The sequence below is a fragment of the Pangasianodon hypophthalmus genome, chromosome 16, assembly GCF_027358585.1.
Source record: "Pangasianodon hypophthalmus isolate fPanHyp1 chromosome 16, fPanHyp1.pri, whole genome shotgun sequence".
Classification (NCBI taxonomy): domain Eukaryota; kingdom Metazoa; phylum Chordata; class Actinopteri; order Siluriformes; family Pangasiidae; genus Pangasianodon; species Pangasianodon hypophthalmus.
Genome location: NC_069725.1, coordinates 23,944,872 through 23,964,672, shown reverse-complemented (window position 1 = coordinate 23,964,672; position 19,801 = coordinate 23,944,872). Strand labels below are relative to the sequence as shown.

The window sequence follows — 19,801 nt, the reverse complement described above, 5'->3', positions numbered from 1 at the left end:
TTTGTAGTGCTGATGTAGCGCAAAGCATTACCACATCATTACTGCCTCAGACTGTGTCCTACTGGCTAACGTATGGCCACGTAAGATGTTTCACCGTTAACACGTTCTCATTGAAATCAATGGCAAGAGTCCAAAAACAGTCTTTATAAATGTCGCCTTATACTGCAACCACGAAACAAATAAGAAAATATAAAAATAAGAACCTGGTGCAAGTGAAAAAAGTCTGGACTCAGATATGAAATATATACTTTATTATGACCATATATTTTTTCAGTATCAGTACAAAGTATATCTGATTTAGTGACAGATTCATCATATTAGGGCTGTCCAATGAATTGAAACAAACAACAAACAAACAAAAAAAAAAAACAAAACACAAAATAAGCATTCGTACATTTTTTCCAAGGTGAAATAGAGACAAATTAAGGAATGTTTTCACAATAAAATGAGCAGCTCACACTGTACATTAAATCCAGTACCCTTTTTTCCCCCCATGTGTATGAGTGAATCCTTAATACCTGACCCAGGATCAAAATTCATCCTCTGTATAATAGAGGACAGAACTCTAAATAAAAATCTGATCACAGATCAGCGCTTTAAGCCGCCTCACACGATAAACAACAAAACGGTACAGTGTTATTTTACTGGCGAAAGATGAGAATTTGAGAAAATTTGTTAAATTTGAGTGCGCAAACAGAGAAAAGGAAATTTGCCTTTGCATTTTGACTTTTGCCAGCAAAATAATGCCATAATACAACATTAGTTTCCAGCTCACAGTTTTTCAGGAATGAGAAAAAGAGATCGGGTTCACATTGCAGTACAAAAAAAAGAAACGGTTTTAACTGAGCTAAATTAGCCTGCGTTCACACTAGCATGTTGTCTTATGTGTATGAGCAAATCAACTGACCCAGGATCCTAAAATCCACTTCGCTCCTATTCAGACTCGTCAAACGGACGTGAAAGCAACGTCAGAAACATTAATAACATGAACATTGACCTTTCTGCTATGACCTTGAAAACTTCTCAAACTTCTTTCAAACAGGTTTAACGCACGATTACACACCGTTCGTTTTCATATTAGCGTCAATAAATGAAGTTCACAAAGATGAATTCACAACTGTGTGAGCAGCTGCCAAACAGAAAACAAACAAACAAACAAACAAACAAACCAACCATGTGAGCGTCATTAAAATAATCTCTATTTACACACATAAATACAGACGAATGAAGCAGACGAGTATTCAGGACTGTAAAGCTTTTGACCATGCAGCGTTCAAGAAACTAGTGCGTGCACGAAACCTCACACTTCTACTTTTTCTTCTTCTTCGTAACTTACCACTTAAGTCGCTTCGACTCGTCCTGCACACGCAAATAAGAAAAAAGATCACCTTATTTATACATTTATTATTTTTAAGCCCGAATGCTACAAGGCAGCTGAGAAACATTTAAATACACACACACGGAAACGTAAGCTGTTAAAAAATACAGCGTACTCCGATTATATTTACACTTGTATCTGATAAATACTGACGAAACTGTTTCCCTGGACTGTGGAGAAAATGTGTTCCACACGTACCTGTCGTTAGCAAACACACGACCAGCTGTGTTTATTTTCCCAACGAGGCGTAGGATTCAAAAATAATTAGCAGAGTGGAGAAAAAACAGGCTTCAGTTACGGTTCGATTATTCTCTAATAGGTTCTACATGCTACTTTTAAATAACATTAACAAAATTAGCGTTTATTTTCCATTCTGGAAGGTTGACACGCTTCCGTTATTAAATTTAAAGCAAACTACAGAATAGCAAATAAGATGATATTCAGGGCGAACATGCTGATGACATCACCACAATACTTTCGCTAATATTAGCCAGCTTGCAAGAGAACTCGAATCCTGGTTTTATTTACTCAACAATCGTTAGTCTAACATTAGCTAATTTGTATATTAGCATGCATACTGGTTAATCACATGTTTATTAGCTTGAGAGAACTCCAATATGTACGTCCTATAGCTACTTCTGGAGACATATGGCTAACGTTAGCTAAGCTCGCCAAGCACAGGTTTGCATTTCCGTAGCTAGCAAGCTGAGTAAATGTGGCTGAGCGAATAAATTGAGAAGTTAAAACCAATATTTTATTTTATATTTATAGTAAAAGTTAAGTTTGTGATTGGTTGGTCAAAGTTTAATTTAAGCCCCGTACCGTGGTGGGGAACTTTTTTAGGATGTTTTGGGACTTGAGGTGGATTTAGTTCAGAGATTTTGGGATTTCAGGACGTAAGGCTTAAGTCTTTTAAAGTGTTTTGGGGGTTGTACTGTTTACGGATTTTACAAATCCTATGGACTGGTAGGTTAAATCCTTTCGGGTGTAAGTATTTCAGGAATTTAGGGGTGTCTACAGGAAGTAGGTAGCTTTTGGGTTGTATGTAGTTTATAGAATATTGGCATGTTTAAGGTTTAGCGTAAAGATCTACTCATCTAACTGTATATCGATGACCTGAATCCTTGGCCCCGCCTCTAAAAGCTGGCTTTGTAAGTGCATTGGTTTACATTATTTTTCTGTACCTCGATAGAAATAATAATTATTAAAAAAAAAAAAAAGTTCTCCACAGCCTTAAGTACCACCTTTACACGATTAAGGCACCTGGCTCACCCCTCAGGGCTCGATGGCTTCTTCTAATAAGAAGAAAACAACGATAGCGGCGACGATAACAAATGTAACAAACCAAACCAGATGACGAGGAACCCGAGAAGAAACCTCTGAGGCCTCGAAAGTCAGATATTTTAAACGTAAGGAATGTCAGTAAGTCCGTAAGTGTGTGTGAATTGTGTGTGAGAAGTGCGATGGTTGAGAGACCAGAATCGTGACGTTTCATCATGGAGACGAAACACCAAAAGCCAAAACCTGACGTAAAGTGTTTAGCATATTAGTACCCGACGTTGAGCTTGTTCTTGTTCAGCTCTCGTTCCAGGTTGCCGATGAGAGCGTCGATGCTCTCCTGAAGATCTCGCAGGTTCACCCTGTTGCTCAGGACAGGGCTGATCTCCTGGATCTTCATGAACGCCTGATAGGTGTGCTCTTTGGCTCGGTGCTCTTCTCGCTCCACTAGCATCCGATCATACGACATTAGCAATGCTGTGTCCTCAATTTTTTGTTTTTCTCCAACATTAACGTCTTCCTGAACGTCAGTCTTTTGCTCCTTCTCCACTTCTATTTGTACATCTTTTCCACTCTCTAGCACTTCATCATCCTCTTCCCTTCGTTCTTTGTCCTTGCCCTGATCCCTCTCCTCTTCGCTCGGCACGTCGGCGTAGTCCGCTTCCTCTTCCTCCTCGGGACACATCTGATGGAGGTACGTCTCCTTGCAGTCGCTCCAGTCTCCGGCGTAGCGGTTGCTTGGACTGTCCAGGCGCCCAGGACGGGGACGCAGAACTCCCGCTAGCTCAGCGTCGCTCAGGTTTAACACCTGAGGGCGCTCTTTTCTTCTCCTCACCGGGGCGGGCGGGTCCAGGGCCGGAGACGAGGGTTTGCTCTGGACATCCACAACTAAAACAACAAGGACACGGAAGAGAGGAAGGGAAGGAGATTTAGTGCAAAAAACAAATTAGCAAAAGAGGATTTGCTAACAGGCAATAGTACAGCATGCTAGTACAGGAGCGAACTGAAAATAATTTGGGGATTAACACATGCATTAGAAACACACTCAACGTAAACATTTTTTCAAACAAGCAAGCTCCTCACAGAAAACCTAAAAATTTCAGTTATTATCCAAAGCAGCTAATGCTAATTTTCTTAAAAACAAGCTAGCTAAGACATAAAACAAGCTCCTTTTTCATTTTATGTTCTAATAAATATTGTTATTAGATCTTTATTTTCTGAAGCCTCTGTGAGATGAAAAGTCTGAGGTAAAAAATCATCATTTCTGATACTGAGCTAGCGTTAAAAGCTACATCAGCCACAGGATATGGATGTTCTTCCTCTTTCCCTATGCTAAAGAAAAAGCGCAAACCACACCAGTTCAAACCATTTCCCTTCGTGTTACCTGCCTGGCTCAGCTCGCTAGGCCAAGCTAACCTCTCCGTTCACTTTAGCTGCTGCCTACACGGGAAGCCGATGACACAAAACACACAAAAACAAATAGCATAAATATGTTAAAACGGCTACGATTCACTGCTAACAAACGAGAACACAAAACAGAAACAAACAAAACAGCATGAATGTGTTAATTTATGGGAAAGGACGCAGGAAAACAGGACAAAAAAAAAACAGCAGGAAAAAAATTAGCAGAATTAGCTTCTAGATGTTAAAAGTGATAAATTTTCTAGCATTTTAGCAAGATTTTTTTTAGAGATTTTCTAGCTAAAGTTAGCTTTAGATTTTTTTTGCTTTATCCTGAGGTAAATTTACTCTCTGACCACTTTAGCATGCTACTTTACAATAAATTTTCAATAAGTTATGACAATATTTAAAAAAAAAAACACCATCTTGAAAGCTAAAATTAGCTAACGTTAGATTTTGCTTTATCCTAGACTATGACTGTTGCAATATTAACAAATTATTAGCAAAAAGTTCCACAATATTAGCATTAGCGTTAGTCCTTCACAGTTAGCACAGTAGCTCACAGCAATGCGCAGTGAATTTGGTGCTTTGGAGAAGCGAATCTCAGAATCTCTCTGGCAAAAAATGGGCTAGCAAAGTAAAATAAGGATTTTGGAGATTTTTAGATGATTTTAAAGGCTAAGGAATAAAAATTAAATTCACTGCTAGTCATATTAGCATTGAATATCCTTTGTAGGTTTTCTAGTCCATACACAAGGAGACTTTCTATGTTGGATATGTTGGTTTAGAAGGTCAATCCAGGGTTATAGTATAAACTAAACACACACACACACACACACACACGGCTGTGGCCCCGACAGGCTAAAAATACCCTCACACCCACACTCTGGCCTCTCCCACTGTTTTTTTTTTTTTTGTCTTCCTTCACTGTCGTCCATTTTGTGCTACACAAACCCAGACTGTCCACTTCCTCTTTAGCCTACAAACCTACAAAATTATACACCTAACCTATAGCTAAGGCTGTTTCACCACCTCCCAACAACCCCAGTGTGTGTTTCTGTGGTAACGCACCCTCTGGGAGGAGGATTTCAGTAAGGCGCGAGCGTCTCGGGGTGAAGCGGCTAAGCGCAGGGCTAAAGGTTAGGTCAGGAATGTGTGTAATTATAGACCGAGCTTATTGCATTTTTCCCTGCTGGAAGTAGAGCCAAGGGACGGTAACTTTATATAGCGCCTTTAGCAACACGCAAGACAATTTTTCATAGAGAGAAGAAGAGAAAAGAGATTAAAACTAAAGCTAAAGTGAGAAGCGAGAACGTAGCCGAAAATGACACGGCTAACCGTGCTTAGCTGTTCCTATTTGAGCTCTAACGCTTGTTGAGAGAATGTACAAAACGTTAATTATTTATTTTGGAGTAGATATTACATCACCACAACTTTGCGCTAACATAGTTTATTCCGTAGCTAGCTAATTCACAGGCAGTTAACGTTACTAGTTTTAACTAGCAGTTGGACCATGTGTGTAGATTTTACCTCAGAAAGAATAGCAAATACTATAACCTAGCGATATCGCTAATAACATAGCTCACAGACAGCTTAGCCGTTAGCAAAACAGCACACTTGCTACCTAAATCAACACACACTGCTAAATCAGGATAGAGGATGCATAGATGCTAAAGCTACACACTGTTTATAAAAATACAATAAAGAGAGGAGAGACGCTAAACAGAGACACGCTAGTGACATGGCTAACTTTTACCTACTAGCATTTAAGAGGAGAGCTTTTCTTTTCAGAATTCATGCTAACAAGTAACAAACAAAAGGAGAGGAAAAATTGTCAGACATGTTTTTTATGAGTGTGTATGCATATTTTACTTCAGATTTGAAGTGTTATTGTAGCCTATTCAGTGGCAGACAGCTAGCCGCTAGTTAGCAGTTAGCAAAACGGTACTTCTGCTACCTAAATCAACACACTCGGCTAAACCTGATGTTAAACACAGATGATCTCTAGCTATACGTTACATTACTAGCTAAACATAGCTAGCTTTGCTACATTACACAATCATGCTAATGTTACATTCGCAGTGCAGGATGAGAAATTCTCAAGACTAATAATATAAAAAAGATCTATAAAGAACACGTGCTAAGAAGTGACGCGATAGTTAGCCTGTGTTCACACTAGCGAGCGACATTTGAATTTTCTTCATGATTTTCTTCATGCTAGGCGAATTAAGTATGACAAATCCAAACGACTGGCTCGAATGATTCCTACTGCGTGCGTGTCCGACATTTCTTTGGTTCACTAACAACTTTAGCTCTAATAAAGATTGGAAGGAAGTCGCAGAGATCTCTGGTGCTTCTGGTGAGAGTACGCAGCTAGTAAAGCTAGTTAGTAGGTAGCTTGAACAGCTCATCTAATCTGACAAGACAACGAAGCTAGCATGAAGCCGAGTTTAAATACATTATAAACAAAATAAAAATATAAGTAATATAAATCGAACAGCGGGCTGCAGAGTAACCCGCCGGTTTTGGCCGTTATCGCTTTCGCGCACGTGTACAAACCGCAAACTAGAAGCGAAACGGGAGATTTGTTGCTTGCTAGCGTTAGACTGATGAAGTATCCCTTTAATCGAAAAGATCGCATTCTGGGAATTCTTCTACCATGATGTCGGAAAACCTAAACCGATTTAGCTTCACACCCGGAATGCATCGCTACGCTGACAGGCTTTGTCATCTCTCCCTTTCTCCAAAGTATCAATCACAGATTAGCAGCGATCCCGAGGGCACGCAGATGTTTCTCGCCGCAGCTCTTCAGGATAAACGCTGCCCTCGGGACGGGATTCCTCGCGTGGTCTCAGACCTCCAGGGCTTTGGTTTACTTTACAATTCCTTCTGTGCCTCTCTCTCTCTCTCTCTCTCTCTCTCGCCCACATGCCGATGGAGAAGGTTAGCATGGCTGTTTGATCTCCCATATGGAAGCAGATCTGTTTGCACTATGTTTAGGAACCCGAGGAACCGAGGGTGTATCAAAGAGGCTTCGAGCCACAGAGATGAAACTCGATCTGCGATATTTCAGTGTTCTGTGTTATATAAGGAATAAAACGCTCAGTGCTGTTACAGGAGTTACTGTTACTCTGTTTTCTAGTATCAGCATGCCCTGAGATGTTTTATTCCTCCACAGCTATTTGCAACCATTAATAATTTTTTAATTTATTATAAATGACACATTATACTCTATCCTTTACAGTTACGTTTAATGTTGCAGATCATCCTCGACCAGCCTCTGTTTCTTCTCTTCAATAAAGTTTACACAAAAAAAGGTAACGTGTTACCGAGAAACCGCAAAGTTGAACTTTTACAAAGCGCTGACACTGGAGACTCCTTCCATAAACGTCAAATAAACACCTCCTTACAGTAATCTTTACCATGTCAATGATGTTAATGCTGTTACTATAGAAACGATAATGTATTAGAACAAGCAGCTGCTGTTTATAGAAAATTAATCAACACCTTCTGACCAATCAGAATCCAGAAAGTTAAATGTGCACAATTTTACTCCACTTGTAGCCAATCAGACGTGTTTTGTGTGTGAAGTTTGCACCATCATCTAAACTAGTACATCATTTCAGGTTTCCTGTTCATGTATATACCTCGAGAGAGTGTGTGTGTGTGTGTGTGTTCTCACCAGGCCACAGCTGCAGCAGATAATGCAGAACCTCGATGTGCTTTTTAAAGTGCAGAGCGCTGGCTAGCTCCTCCGAGTCCATGAACACTCGGTTAGCGAGACCCGAAGCGTCCTGTCTCTGACTGAGCAGCACGGGTCCGAAACACACGGCCAGGTTCTGACACGTCATCTTGTTCACCTCGTGATGCGACGCGACGCGCTTCAGGTGGTCCAGAAGTTTCCTCAGAGTCATCTAGAAGAAGGAAAGGCGTGAGAGTGAGCCTCAAAGGTTCTGTAGTTGGTTTGCTAATCAACAATCATACTAAACAGACCGCTAACTAGCTTGGTAGAATAAATTAGCAGTAGAACCTTTAAGGCATCTTCAGTTGTCTTTCTGAGGAACCTTTAAAAGTTCTGTGTAGATCAATACAACAAAATGATTCCAGGTAGAACTCTTTTAGAATGAATGAACCATTAATGAACTCTTTTTCTACCAAGCACCAAGACATTTTAGCAAATTTTTAAATACCTGACATGTTCTAGGCATTAAAAAGAAAATAATAACCAGCAACTTGAAGTTTGTACCACAAAAGAACCCTTGAAGAACCCTTTTTTTTCTAAGTGGGTGTGTATTAACTGGGCAGGTGTGTAGTACAAACTCCATTCTTTTCTTCATAATAGAAGAAGAACCTGAGAACCTGTGGAACATAGCTAAACTGTCTGGGAACTTGGTACGTTAATAGAAAAAAGGGTTCTTTAAGGGTTCTTCAATGGTTCATTGGATAATTCTTGTGTTGTACAAACTCCAAAGTTTTGATAATTATTTCCTTCTTACAGTTACATTTAATGTTGCAGAACATCCTTGACCAGCCTCTGTTTCTTCTATTCAATATAGTTTATACAAAAAAAAAGTAACATGTTACAGAGAAACCACAAATTTTTACAAAGCACTGTCACTGGAGACTCCTTCCATAAACGTCAAATAAACACCTCCTTATAGTAACAGCTTTAACATCATTGACATGGTAAAGTTGTTACTATAGAAACAATAAGGTTTTAGAACAAGCAGCTGCTCTTATAGAAAATTAATCGCCACCTTCTGACCAATCAGAATCCAGAAATTTAAATGTGCACAATTTTACTCCACTTGTAGCCAATCAGACGTGTTTTGTGTGTCAAGTTTGCACCATCATCTAAACCAGTACATCATTTGTTTTGTTATCAGTTTTGATAATTATTTCCTTCTTAATACCTGGTGCAGTCTTAGGGAAAAAATGTTCTTCAAGGGTTCTTTAATGGTTCATTGGATAACTAAGGTTTTTAGCCTCCTAAAAAGTTATATTTGAAACCTGTTGTGATGGAGAAACTGTGCTATAGGGTTCTTTATAGACTCTTTAAGGGACAACTGAACTCATAAGGGTTTTAAATTTTCTACGTGTACATACAGATTGAAAAGTTTTCTGACTAGATTCTGCTCTTGAAGTCTACAAGTTTTGACTCGGTCCCTCAGACCTCCAAGTTCTTATCTAACAAAGTCCATTTGAGCAGGTAAAGTGATGGATAGAGACGAGAAAGTGAGAATACACTGATACAACAGTATTGGAACAAAGCCTGATGCGGTTTAATGGTTTATACAGCAAAACTTTGAATATGAAATCTTCTGGAAGTTTCTGGTACCTTCTCAACCTCAGGCAGCGTCTCGAGCAAACCCGCGGCGTGCTCCGAGTCGGCCGGGTCGTTCTCACAGCCGCCGTTTCCGATGATCAGCGGCCGCTTGGACATGGCGTCTAGCACCGCCTCGTACAGAGGCTTAGAGATGAGAGGATGAGGCAGCTCCCTCAGATAGTCTTTAAGAACACCTGGTGGAGAAAAAGAACGAGGGACAAGGAGAGAAAGCGAGAGAGAGAGAGAGAGAGAGAGAGAGATAGAGATTAACGATTTTATATCAACAGAGAAAGACCGGTCAATGACTGCAACAGACCAAAAAATAAATAAATAAATAAAAATGTAAAGAAAGAGAGTATATATATACGCCATGTAATAATGCATAATGTCTAATAATCTATTTATATAATAGTATTTATAATGTATAATCAATGTTTATAATTTAAAATAAAGAAGGAAAAGTAAAGGAAAAGAGTGACACTAGTGTATGTACATACAGTAGAATGTAATAATTCTTTATAATCTATTTATAATAAATATTTCTAAGGAAAGGAAAGTTAAGTATATCAATTTCTGAAGTATTTAAAGGTTTAAAAACTGAAGATATAAAAGAAACTGGATGCACGTGTTATTTTTTCACTATTAATATTATTCACTATTTAAATTCAACCATTTTTGTTAGTTTTAATAATAACAGCATGTGTGAAAACTAATAAATTAAAAGCATTGTTGATACCAATTGCCTTTTTTTTAAGGGTGTGCAAACATTTGCACTTAATTATAGTGCAAAAATTAGATTTACACACAAGAGAGAGTTTCACACACACACAGTTGTCAGAGTTTCCGGATTTAAGCTGTAGTAGTAATTTAGTAACCGCTGCATCACACGAAGGAAAACGAGGCATGAAACCAGCGGAGGTGTTTAATACGCGGCTCGTCGGATGCGGATGTGGCTGCGGCTGCACGAGACGAGTCGGAGTGAGAAATGCCGAGCGTGTGCGTGCAGACGCAGCAGAACGAGAGCGTGTGCCTCGAGGACACGCTGAGATACCTGACAAATTACAGCGCGGCTAATCTCCTGAAGCAGAGCCATTATTCAGCGTCCGCTCCACTCCTCTCCCCCGCCTTCCTCTCCCAGAGCCCAGACTTGGCAGCCGGAGGGAATCTCATTGTTGTGGTGACTTCTGAGAGACGCTGGAATCCGTCCCGGGACGGAGAGAGCGAGTTTTCACACCTGAGCGTTCAGTCTCACAGTGAGCGACTTTATAAAAGCAGAGCCAGGCGGGAAAGCAACACTGCTAATCGCGAGACTCGATCCGAGACCTGGACGCTTACGCTAACCCGGGGGTTTTGAAGCTTCCTGAGCGGGGTAATCAGTTCTGCAAGAGTGAAAACGAGACGGATAAATAGTGTCGGAAGAGACTCGGAACTTTATTTGATCAGGCCACCGAGCAGAGAGGGAGCTACGGGCTAGCGAATACGCTTGGCTAGCGCTGGTTACGATTAGCCGACTCCAAAACGTAGAGCTAATAAACTCAGTCTGACTTCAACTCAATGAATGGCTGGACTAGAAATAGCATTCCATACACACACACACACACACACACACACACACACACACACACACCCTTAAATCTTATTAGATCTGTGGACTCTTGTGTGCTGTTTTTGCTGTGCAAAATAGTGATTCATTAATCAAATCAGATTAGAAATTAGCCAGGATTAGCCTTGCTGCTCTGGCCACACACACACACACACACACACACACACACGCAAAGAACTAGATAAAGTTCATAGTGCTCACAGCACTTAGCAAAACAAGTTACTTAATCCATTAGCTAAAAATCCATCAAACTAAATAACATGTAACATATTAGCTTAACAATATGTTAGGTTTTGGATTAGCTAATTACTTTTAGCATTCTGACAGGTTGTTAGCTATTGTTCCAAAAAGCTAGGCTAACCAAAATCTCAGTCGCTTATCGCTAACTCTACTACTAACATCTATAAATTATCAGCGATATATCTTATTATTTTTTAATTTACTATCTTAGCATACATCTTAGCACTTTGGCTCTTTTTGGTTTATTTATCAAAATACAAAATTAGCAAAGTTCACATATTCTCAGAGACTTAGCATATTCTCCTTAGGCCCACTACTAGCATGCGCTATTAGCAACTTCTGTAAGTTTTGCTAGGAATTCTAGCAAAAAAAAACACTCTTTAGATGTAGCAACATTAGCATAAACATTTCTAACATGCTAACAGTGCACTAATAGATAGTATGAGTTACTAGCAAGTTAGCATCGTTTGTAAGTTTAGCTTTTTTTTTACGATAATTAGCCTGAAATAACAAGAAAAACAGGATTTTGTCTTTGTTGCTGTGCATTTTACATGAAATCTTTTTTTTCTGAACATTACAGTTCTCTGAACTTTTCAGGTGAGTTCTTTCTCAGGTTTTCTGCTTGTTCACAAAACGTTTTTGCGTAAAGTTTTGCATAAACATTTCCACAATTCAAGGAATGTTAGCACAAATGTTTCTATTCAACGCTAACAGTCCACTACTAGACAGCATGATAGCAATTAGCATCTCTTTCAAAAAACATTATTGTTGTTATCAATTGTTTAGTTGAATATTACAGTTCTAAGAACTTTACGTTCTTTCTCAAGTTTCCTGCTTGTTCGCATAATGTTTTTGCGTAAAGTTCACAAAATTTTCTACGATGACTCGGCAACATTTTAGATGTAGGATTATTAGCGTAAATGTTTTCATAATGTTAGCTTTTAAGCAAACATGTGAGCAAACCGTTATTATGACATCATAATGTCCTCAGAACATTGCAGAGATGTTATTTTGGCTTCACGTCTACGATCATTATTTAAAAATTTTTATTCGTAAAAAGTTCCCGCGTCGTTAAACTCGTAATCAACAGCTCCGACCAGATGATGTTTGACGTCAGTTTACAAACAAGCATGAAAAAAAAAAAAAAAAAAAAAAAACAGCAGTTCTACCGTTCAGATATGATTTATCTAGCCTGCGTTGCCATAGAAACGGCTAATTTCTGAGGTAATTACCGTGATAGCACCTGGTCTTTTCTTTTCTAATGCGAGGACAAAATGTCAGCAGGGAAACTGTAGGCTTCTTAAACATCAGAGAGATGCAGATAGCTTAGCATTAGCATTAGCATTAGCGTTAGCACTCTATTAGCATTAGCGCTCTATTGTTTCTTCTCTTTCTTTTCCCTGTGACACGTGTGTGATGTGTCCTTCCTCTCAACCAGCCGTGATCACACACACACTTTTAGACACGTCCTTCGACAAACACACACTCGTACAACCCTGATAACTCACTGAGTCCCGTGTGTGTGTGTGTGTGTGTGTGTGTGTGTGTGTGTGTTTCTCCATGAAGAGAAGGTCAATGATTAACGCACTATGACTAGGCTACTCTCTGCTATGTTTGTACAATTTCTAACACCCTTCCCCCGCCACACACACACACACACACACACACACACACACACACACACTGAACTTATAAGGACAAGGTCATGACTGTTGGGAAGGCAGGTGGTGGTTCTTCTCGCAGGTGTGAGAAGTGTTTTCACAGTTTGACTGATATGTCTCGCTCTCTCACACACACACACACACACACACACACACACACACACACACACACTGCCCCTGACTTTTGGCATGTCTACCCCCCTCTCCTCCCCTCTCTCTCTCTCTCTCTCTCTCTGTGGCTTTGTCTCTGTTAGCACTCTGCTAATCCAGCAGGCGTGAGTCAAATACCATCTGTGTGTGTTCACACACAAAGAGGCCACTTGTTAATGACTTTTTGTGTCTTTGCAGGACACACACACTCACACACACACGCACACACACACATACGGAGGAGGAGGGAGAGGGCAACATATGGAAGTAAGCATTCAGAGCCACAGTTTGTCATTCCGAAGGAGAGAGTGTGTGTGTGAGTGTGTGTGTGTGTGTGTGTGAGTGTGTGGGAGTGTGAGTGTGTGTGTGTGTGTGTGTGTGTGTGTGTGTATGACCCCCTACTCTGAGTGCTGACATGGCAGATCCCCACTTTTTTGCCCCATTTTGGTTTTTTTTGCCACTTGTTCCACCTACGTCAGGTATCTTTCCACCTAAAGAGCTGTGCAGCTGCACGGTTCCTGATGTTCTTCATCCGAGTTCCTGTTCTGTATCCCAGACACGCAGCAGAAACGGAGACGGAAATCGTTACGGAAAATTACGAATCAAACTGATCGACGTGCGACGTGGATGAGGAGGCCATCACGAGATGATGGTTTTCACACACGCAGTTCAGGCTGAAGTTCACGTTTTGTGTGATTTGGCGCCAGATTTCAAGCGTGGACTTTCAACCTGGGAAATATCGTGTGTGTGTGTGTGTGTGTGTGTGTGTGCACGCACGTACACAAACAACTTGTAACCAATAACCGATGAGAGAGCTCTAGACAAGCGTGCCAGACGTGTTTTATTTTCTTTTATTCACTGTGTGTGTGTGTGTGAGAGAGAGAGAGAGAGAGAGAAAGAGAGAAAGAGAAAGTGTGATACAAAGAAATAGAAACAGTGTCGGGTGCTCGGCTTGTGAGCTCAGGCTTGACCTCTGACCTTTGGTTAATCTCTCTCTTTTCAAAATTAGCCATGAAGCGCAACTGTGTGTGTGTGTGTATGTGTGTGTGCGTGTGCGTGTGTCATATAATAACCCAAATGTAGGACAACTTGCATTGCCCTTTCAGGCTACTAACACACACACACACACACACACACACACACTAATGAAACATTCACTGGAATGCGTCGGCTGTTGGGGAAAAACACAGTCAGGGGTCGGATGGGGGATGACAGAATAACCAGACAGAAGTCACCACACACACACACACACAAACACACACACAAACACCACACACACACATATATACACACACACACACACACACATACACAAACACCACACAGACACAACATTATGTGATGTTTATACGTACCTTATAACAAATGCTAAATTCCTTTCATACAAATGCAGCACTTGCGTAGTACTTGGACTGATTGTGTGTGTGTGTGTGTGTGTGTGTGTGTGTGTGTGTGTTACCTGTGATGACGTTGATGTCAGGGTAGTTGCTCTCCGACAGCTCTACAGCGTGGCTGTCCCTCTCAAACGCCTCCCTCAGCTCCTTCTTGACGGCAGCCGAGCCACACAGGCGATACAATCCCACTACCTGAACACACACACACGCAACATTAGCTATAATTTATAAACGTGATCAGCTAAGCTAACACGATAACTGGAAAAATAAGTCTACCTCAGAGATAAGGAAGCTAGCTTCACTACAAACTACACTGCCAGATAAGCGTAACGTGATTAAACGGAAACTGTAACACGTTTTTCCTCAGTATGATGATGTATTTCTGAGAGACATAAACTTTTCTTTTGCATTTTCTCTCAGTACTAGCTGAAGTGTGTGTGTGTGTGTGTGTGTGTGTGTGGAGGCGGGAACATGACTGACGTGATTTTTATGGAGGGAAGAAACCCTCGTAGAAAACTAGCAAAGTATTCAGGTAGTGTTACCCAAAATAACATTTACAGCTTAGTCACATATACTAATCCCAGAAATAAGAAACGTGAGCACAGATTAGCAAAAATACTCAGAATTAATGATTAATTAAATAAATTAAATAGAAAAACAGCAGAAAGATGAAATAAATTCCTCAAAAAGGGTTCATATATGAGGGGAAAAAAAAAAAGTCAGAAATTGAACTTTTAATTTCAAATTATTCACGACAGAAATACAAATAAATTAAAATAATTTCCCCTTCTGTGACCAACTTCCTCTCTGCTGTCTGCTCAGGATGGGTTTCGACCAATCGCGAGCGATCGTGGTGCTCAGCGTGAGGAAAGACGCTCTGAGCGGTGAATTCAGAAAAACTCCACTTTCTGAGAAACAATCAGCCGTGTTAGCAAGACAACCGCTTCATCTTGCGTAATCACACGCTACACGCTTTCGGCGCCTGGTTGCTACGCTAGGAAATCCAGCTTAACTTATTAGCACACGTGCTAAGTACCTGAAGTTGCACAACCAAAGTACAGCACCTCAGTGGAGTGAACTTCCTACAAAACACCTCAATTGTAAATTTCTACGCAACACCACGGTCCCTCACTCCTATTGGTAATCAACAAGTTCTGATTCAGTTTCAAACAACATTACTGTGTCGTTTGCGCCACCCACTTTACAGTGCTCTTGTGAAAAACCCTCGTGAAAAACGAGTGACTTCCAACCGCACTGCGCAGCATAACAAGTAGATCAGCAGTCCATTCTTTCCACCATGTTTTTCCACCGTTTTATCCGCCTCTTGCGCTCTGGGTTTATTTGCCCACTGTTATAGGATCTGCTAGTAACTATCACTTGCGAGCAATCCAACAGCTGGACTGTCTGGAAGTCAGATTTGTGGAAAATGGAGGTAAATATCTATGTTAAAAATTTTCTCCTAGTATGCTGAGGAAACAAAGTTCCACTGTGTTGCTGTGACGCTTTTTCTGTGGCCCGCGTCACCGTCACAGTCGTCTCTGAAGGAGGTGGAACATGAACCAGAACCCCAGGGTTTTTTTTCTTGACTTCCATTTAGGCTGGAAAAACACCCACTGATTCAGGATCAGCTTAAACCTGGCACAGAAAGGAGGGGGTTTAGGGAAAGAGACTTCCTGTGCTTTAGCTATTGCCCCACTGTGGACAAAAGAGTGTGTGTGTGTGTGTGTGTGTGTGTGAGAGAGCTGCATGTGTTTAAGTTAGAGAGACAGAGTACAAGAGATGAATGGCTAAAGGCCTGGCGAGGAGCCTGGGTACACAACCCTTACAGAGACCCTGTGTGTGTGTGTGTGTGTGAGAGAGGGGGGTTTTACTGCCTACCAGTGCCAATGACACTTTTACTGCACTCTAAACGCTACAAACACACCGCTACTTAACAATCTGTCACAGCTTCTATTCTCTCTAATCAAATAAGAGTTAATCGAAGGCTAGACTTCTAATCTACTCAAGCTCGGGAGTAAGAACATCAGGCTGAGACATGAAATAGCAAAGACATAACATGTTAGCGCACTACAGGATGAAATTATTTTTCAGCAGATGTAACAGATTACAACCCAAGTGTGTATTTGCAACAACAGCAGCTCCTGATGAACAACTTTACAGCATTCTTGTGGACGCTGTGAAGGTTCATGCTACTGGTTATGTTGCTCCTTTTTTTTTGTTCAGGGTTCTCACATCCTTTACCATTCAAGAGAACTAACTTTTTCACCAGACAAGCATTATTTGTGTTTGGTCAGACTCTTTCTTATAAATTTCTCACACGGCACACTCACCTGGCATCCTCTCCTCTCAATCTCGCCAATGCACTTCTCGATGATGAGCGGCACCATGAGCCCGGTGGCCTCGCGATCCACCACTCGTGCCGCGTCCACCCCGAAAACCGCCCTCTCTCGTTCCTTCTCCACCTCATTCCCTTCTGTCAAGCTCTGCCGCCTTTCCGTCAATCCCAGTTTGACGTAGATGACTCCACGTGGCTCGAGGCGCACGGCGAGCCGGTGCACACGAGCGGTATTCGGTGTCCTGAAGAGCGGCGCCAGAGCCACTGCTCCGTGGCAGCACACTCGCTGCCTCCTTGGCGCCGATGTCGCCTCACAACCAAAGAGGACGAGGCGGAGCCGCTGAGCTTCCTCCAGCTCCAGCTGGAAGGTGTGGTCCATGGCGAGGAAGTCGGCGCGGCAGGGGAGCAGCGCAGTGCGTGCCCGCTTTGCTTCGTCGACTTGAATAGCGCAGTAGATGTGGCGCGATTCGTCGCTTCGTGGTGTCTTTAGACCCTCAGCGCCGCACAAGTGCACACTCAGCAGGCCTGAGACCGGTGGTGACGATGCGCACTTTGCCTGTTCTGGCAAGCTGTAAGGACGGAAAGAAGCCACATCAGCCAGTTTGGAGACGCCAGAATTCGAAAATGAATCCTTTTCCTGCATCTTCTGGTGAGATTTAGAACACGAGCCATGCTTAGCAGATTTGGCAACTAGTTCCGGTGAGTCCCCGTCACTCAAGTATCCGCCCTTAATGGCCGATTTAGGAGCTCCTAATTCACTGCTCTTTTTCTGTTGCTGTGTGCACACACTGCTGTCCAAGTGATACCTCCATATCACGTTGCCACTTGTGGATGCCGTGGACACGCCCCCTGAGCCCAGATCAGCCGGCCCATTGGCTCTCAGCATGTGGTTCCTGGTTTCTGTCTGTCCGTTAGTTGGGTTCCCTTTAACACTGAGCTTCCTGCTGAGCTCGGGAAGCTTCTTCATCTTTATTGACAGTTTGCGAACTGTGCGTGGAGATTTGATGCGCTCCGGGAACGACCAGTTGATTGAGCAGCTCTTCTTAGCGGGGTTCGGACTGGAGGGGGGAGAGAAGCCTGATACGCTTTGCTCGGGGGATTCTGAAAAAGACAGACAACAAAATGGAGGAATCAAACAACAACATCCAAATGGTTCACAGGCTGTAACTGAGATAAAGCTAAATCGCTCTGCCTGCCAGAAAGACTAGCAAGATTAGAAGATTAGAGTAAGTCAAAAAGTAAGTGAGATCAAATTGGAGTTTCACTGAAGTTAGTGAGATCAGACTTAAGCTTCTGTGAGACCTCTAGAAAAAACTTTGAGATCAGACTGATGGTTTTTGTTAGATGTTTAGAAATCTTAGCAAGATCAGACTGTCACTTTCAGTGAGGCATCTTTAATGGTAAGATCACACTGAAGTTTCTGAGATCAGACTGACGTTATTTCTGAGGTCAAACAGTGTGTGAGATCAGACTGAAGTTCTTTAATGTAATTAAAACTGTGAGATCAGAACGAAGCTCTCTTTAGGTGGCAAAAGTATGGGATCAGACCAAAGTTCTCTGAGTATAAAATTTGTGAGATCAGACTGAAGATCTTTCTGAAGTAGACAAGTGTCTAAGATCAAATTGAAGCTCTCTCTGAGGTCAAAAGTTTAGTGAGATCAGAGTGAAGTTATTTATTTTAGTTAAGTTACTGGGATCAGACTGAAATTCTGTAAGAGAGAAACTTTACCAAGATCAGAAAAAATCTCTGCAAAATTAATAAGGTTAATGAGATCAGACTGAATATTTCTAAGGTTGGTAAGATCAGACTGTAGCTCTTATGAGGTATCTAGAAAAGTTAATGAGATCAGACTGAAGCTGTCTATGAGGTTAATATGTAAGATCATTCTCCAACTGGAGGTGCAGGCGTGGAGTAGGCCGCACTGATTGGCGTGTGTGTGTGTGTGTGTGTGTGTGTGTGTGTCTGTTATGTAACAGCTGATGAATGCCTTTGGGATAAGCTGCTTTCTATTAAAATCCGCGTGGCATGCGTGATCAGATTTCCTTTCATTTTTCCTCTCTCAATCCTTCTCTTCCTTCTCCTCTGTTTACATCTCACTTTCTCTCTCTCTCTTTCACTCTGTCTCTCCCTCTATCACTTTCTCTCAGCATGTTACCAGGCTTGTGCTACAACGGCGGCTCTGTTTGTTTGGGTCTGATCTTGCTCGCACATAACTCCGTTCTGCTCTGCGAGTCTGATCCGCCGCGTGAAACAAAGAAGCGATTCTGTGCGAGGAAATTGAGGGCACATATGAGAAGGAGTGGGTGAGCGAGAGCGAGAGTGAGAGAGACATGGTTGGCTGTATTTTAGGACATCTGCTCTGATATACTGGCAGACACTCTGTTTGTGAACGTGTGTGTGCGTGCGTGCGTGCGTGCTGCCTGTCCAGCCAAACTGGCCATTCCATCATGCCTTCGTAATCATGGCCATTTTTAGCTCCATCTCTCACACACACACACACACACACACACACACACACAGGCTTAGGGAACAGTTGTGTCTATAGAGAACTGGGGTGTAAATGAGAAACTATCAGAGCAGCTGCACAGTTTAGTGAAATATGAATATTTTTAATTTCTCAATAAATAAATAAAATCTGACACAGAACTATGTGTGGACTATTATTTTTTCTGTCCCTTAATTATAATGATGGGTTGTGCTCAAGAAAAACAGAAAACACATTGCTTTAAGAAAATAAAGCAAATAATTGGGCTTGTAGATGAAAATCCGTCAAAATAAGAGACAGAGATATAAGTAAGAAATATAACACTCCATGTCACGCTGTTATAGTAAAATAATCAACAATGGGGTGATGAAGCGGAGTTACTGTTACCACTCCAAGTGTTTTATTCCTCTTATGCCAAAACAATTTGCCAACAATTACAAATTTGAATTTATTTATGAACAATATGTCATGCTTTTCTTTTGTGGAATGTTCATGAAACGAGTTAGTTCCTGTTCTCGCTTACGTTACAGCAGCTACAAAGCATCGTTC

The 19,801-nt window shown here is 41.4% G+C and overlaps 1 protein-coding gene across 1 annotated transcript in view; it reads right to left on the bottom strand.

The window, feature by feature from the left end:
- Positions 1 to 236: 236 nt before the first annotated feature.
- The window catches only part of syde2 (synapse defective 1, Rho GTPase, homolog 2 (C. elegans)), a 33,523-nt gene continuing 13,958 nt past the window's right edge, over positions 237 to 19,801 (bottom strand). Inside the window, exons 3-7 of the mRNA XM_026920473.3 lie at positions 16,762 to 17,867; positions 14,497 to 14,623; positions 9,396 to 9,577; positions 7,740 to 7,971; positions 237 to 3,544 (exon numbers count right to left, since the gene is read on the bottom strand). Of these exons, the coding sequence (XP_026776274.3) occupies positions 2,925 to 3,544; positions 7,740 to 7,971; positions 9,396 to 9,577; positions 14,497 to 14,623; positions 16,762 to 17,867 (2,267 nt within the window). The 3' untranslated portion in view covers positions 237 to 2,924. The remainder of the gene's footprint in view (positions 3,545 to 7,739; positions 7,972 to 9,395; positions 9,578 to 14,496; positions 14,624 to 16,761; positions 17,868 to 19,801) is intronic.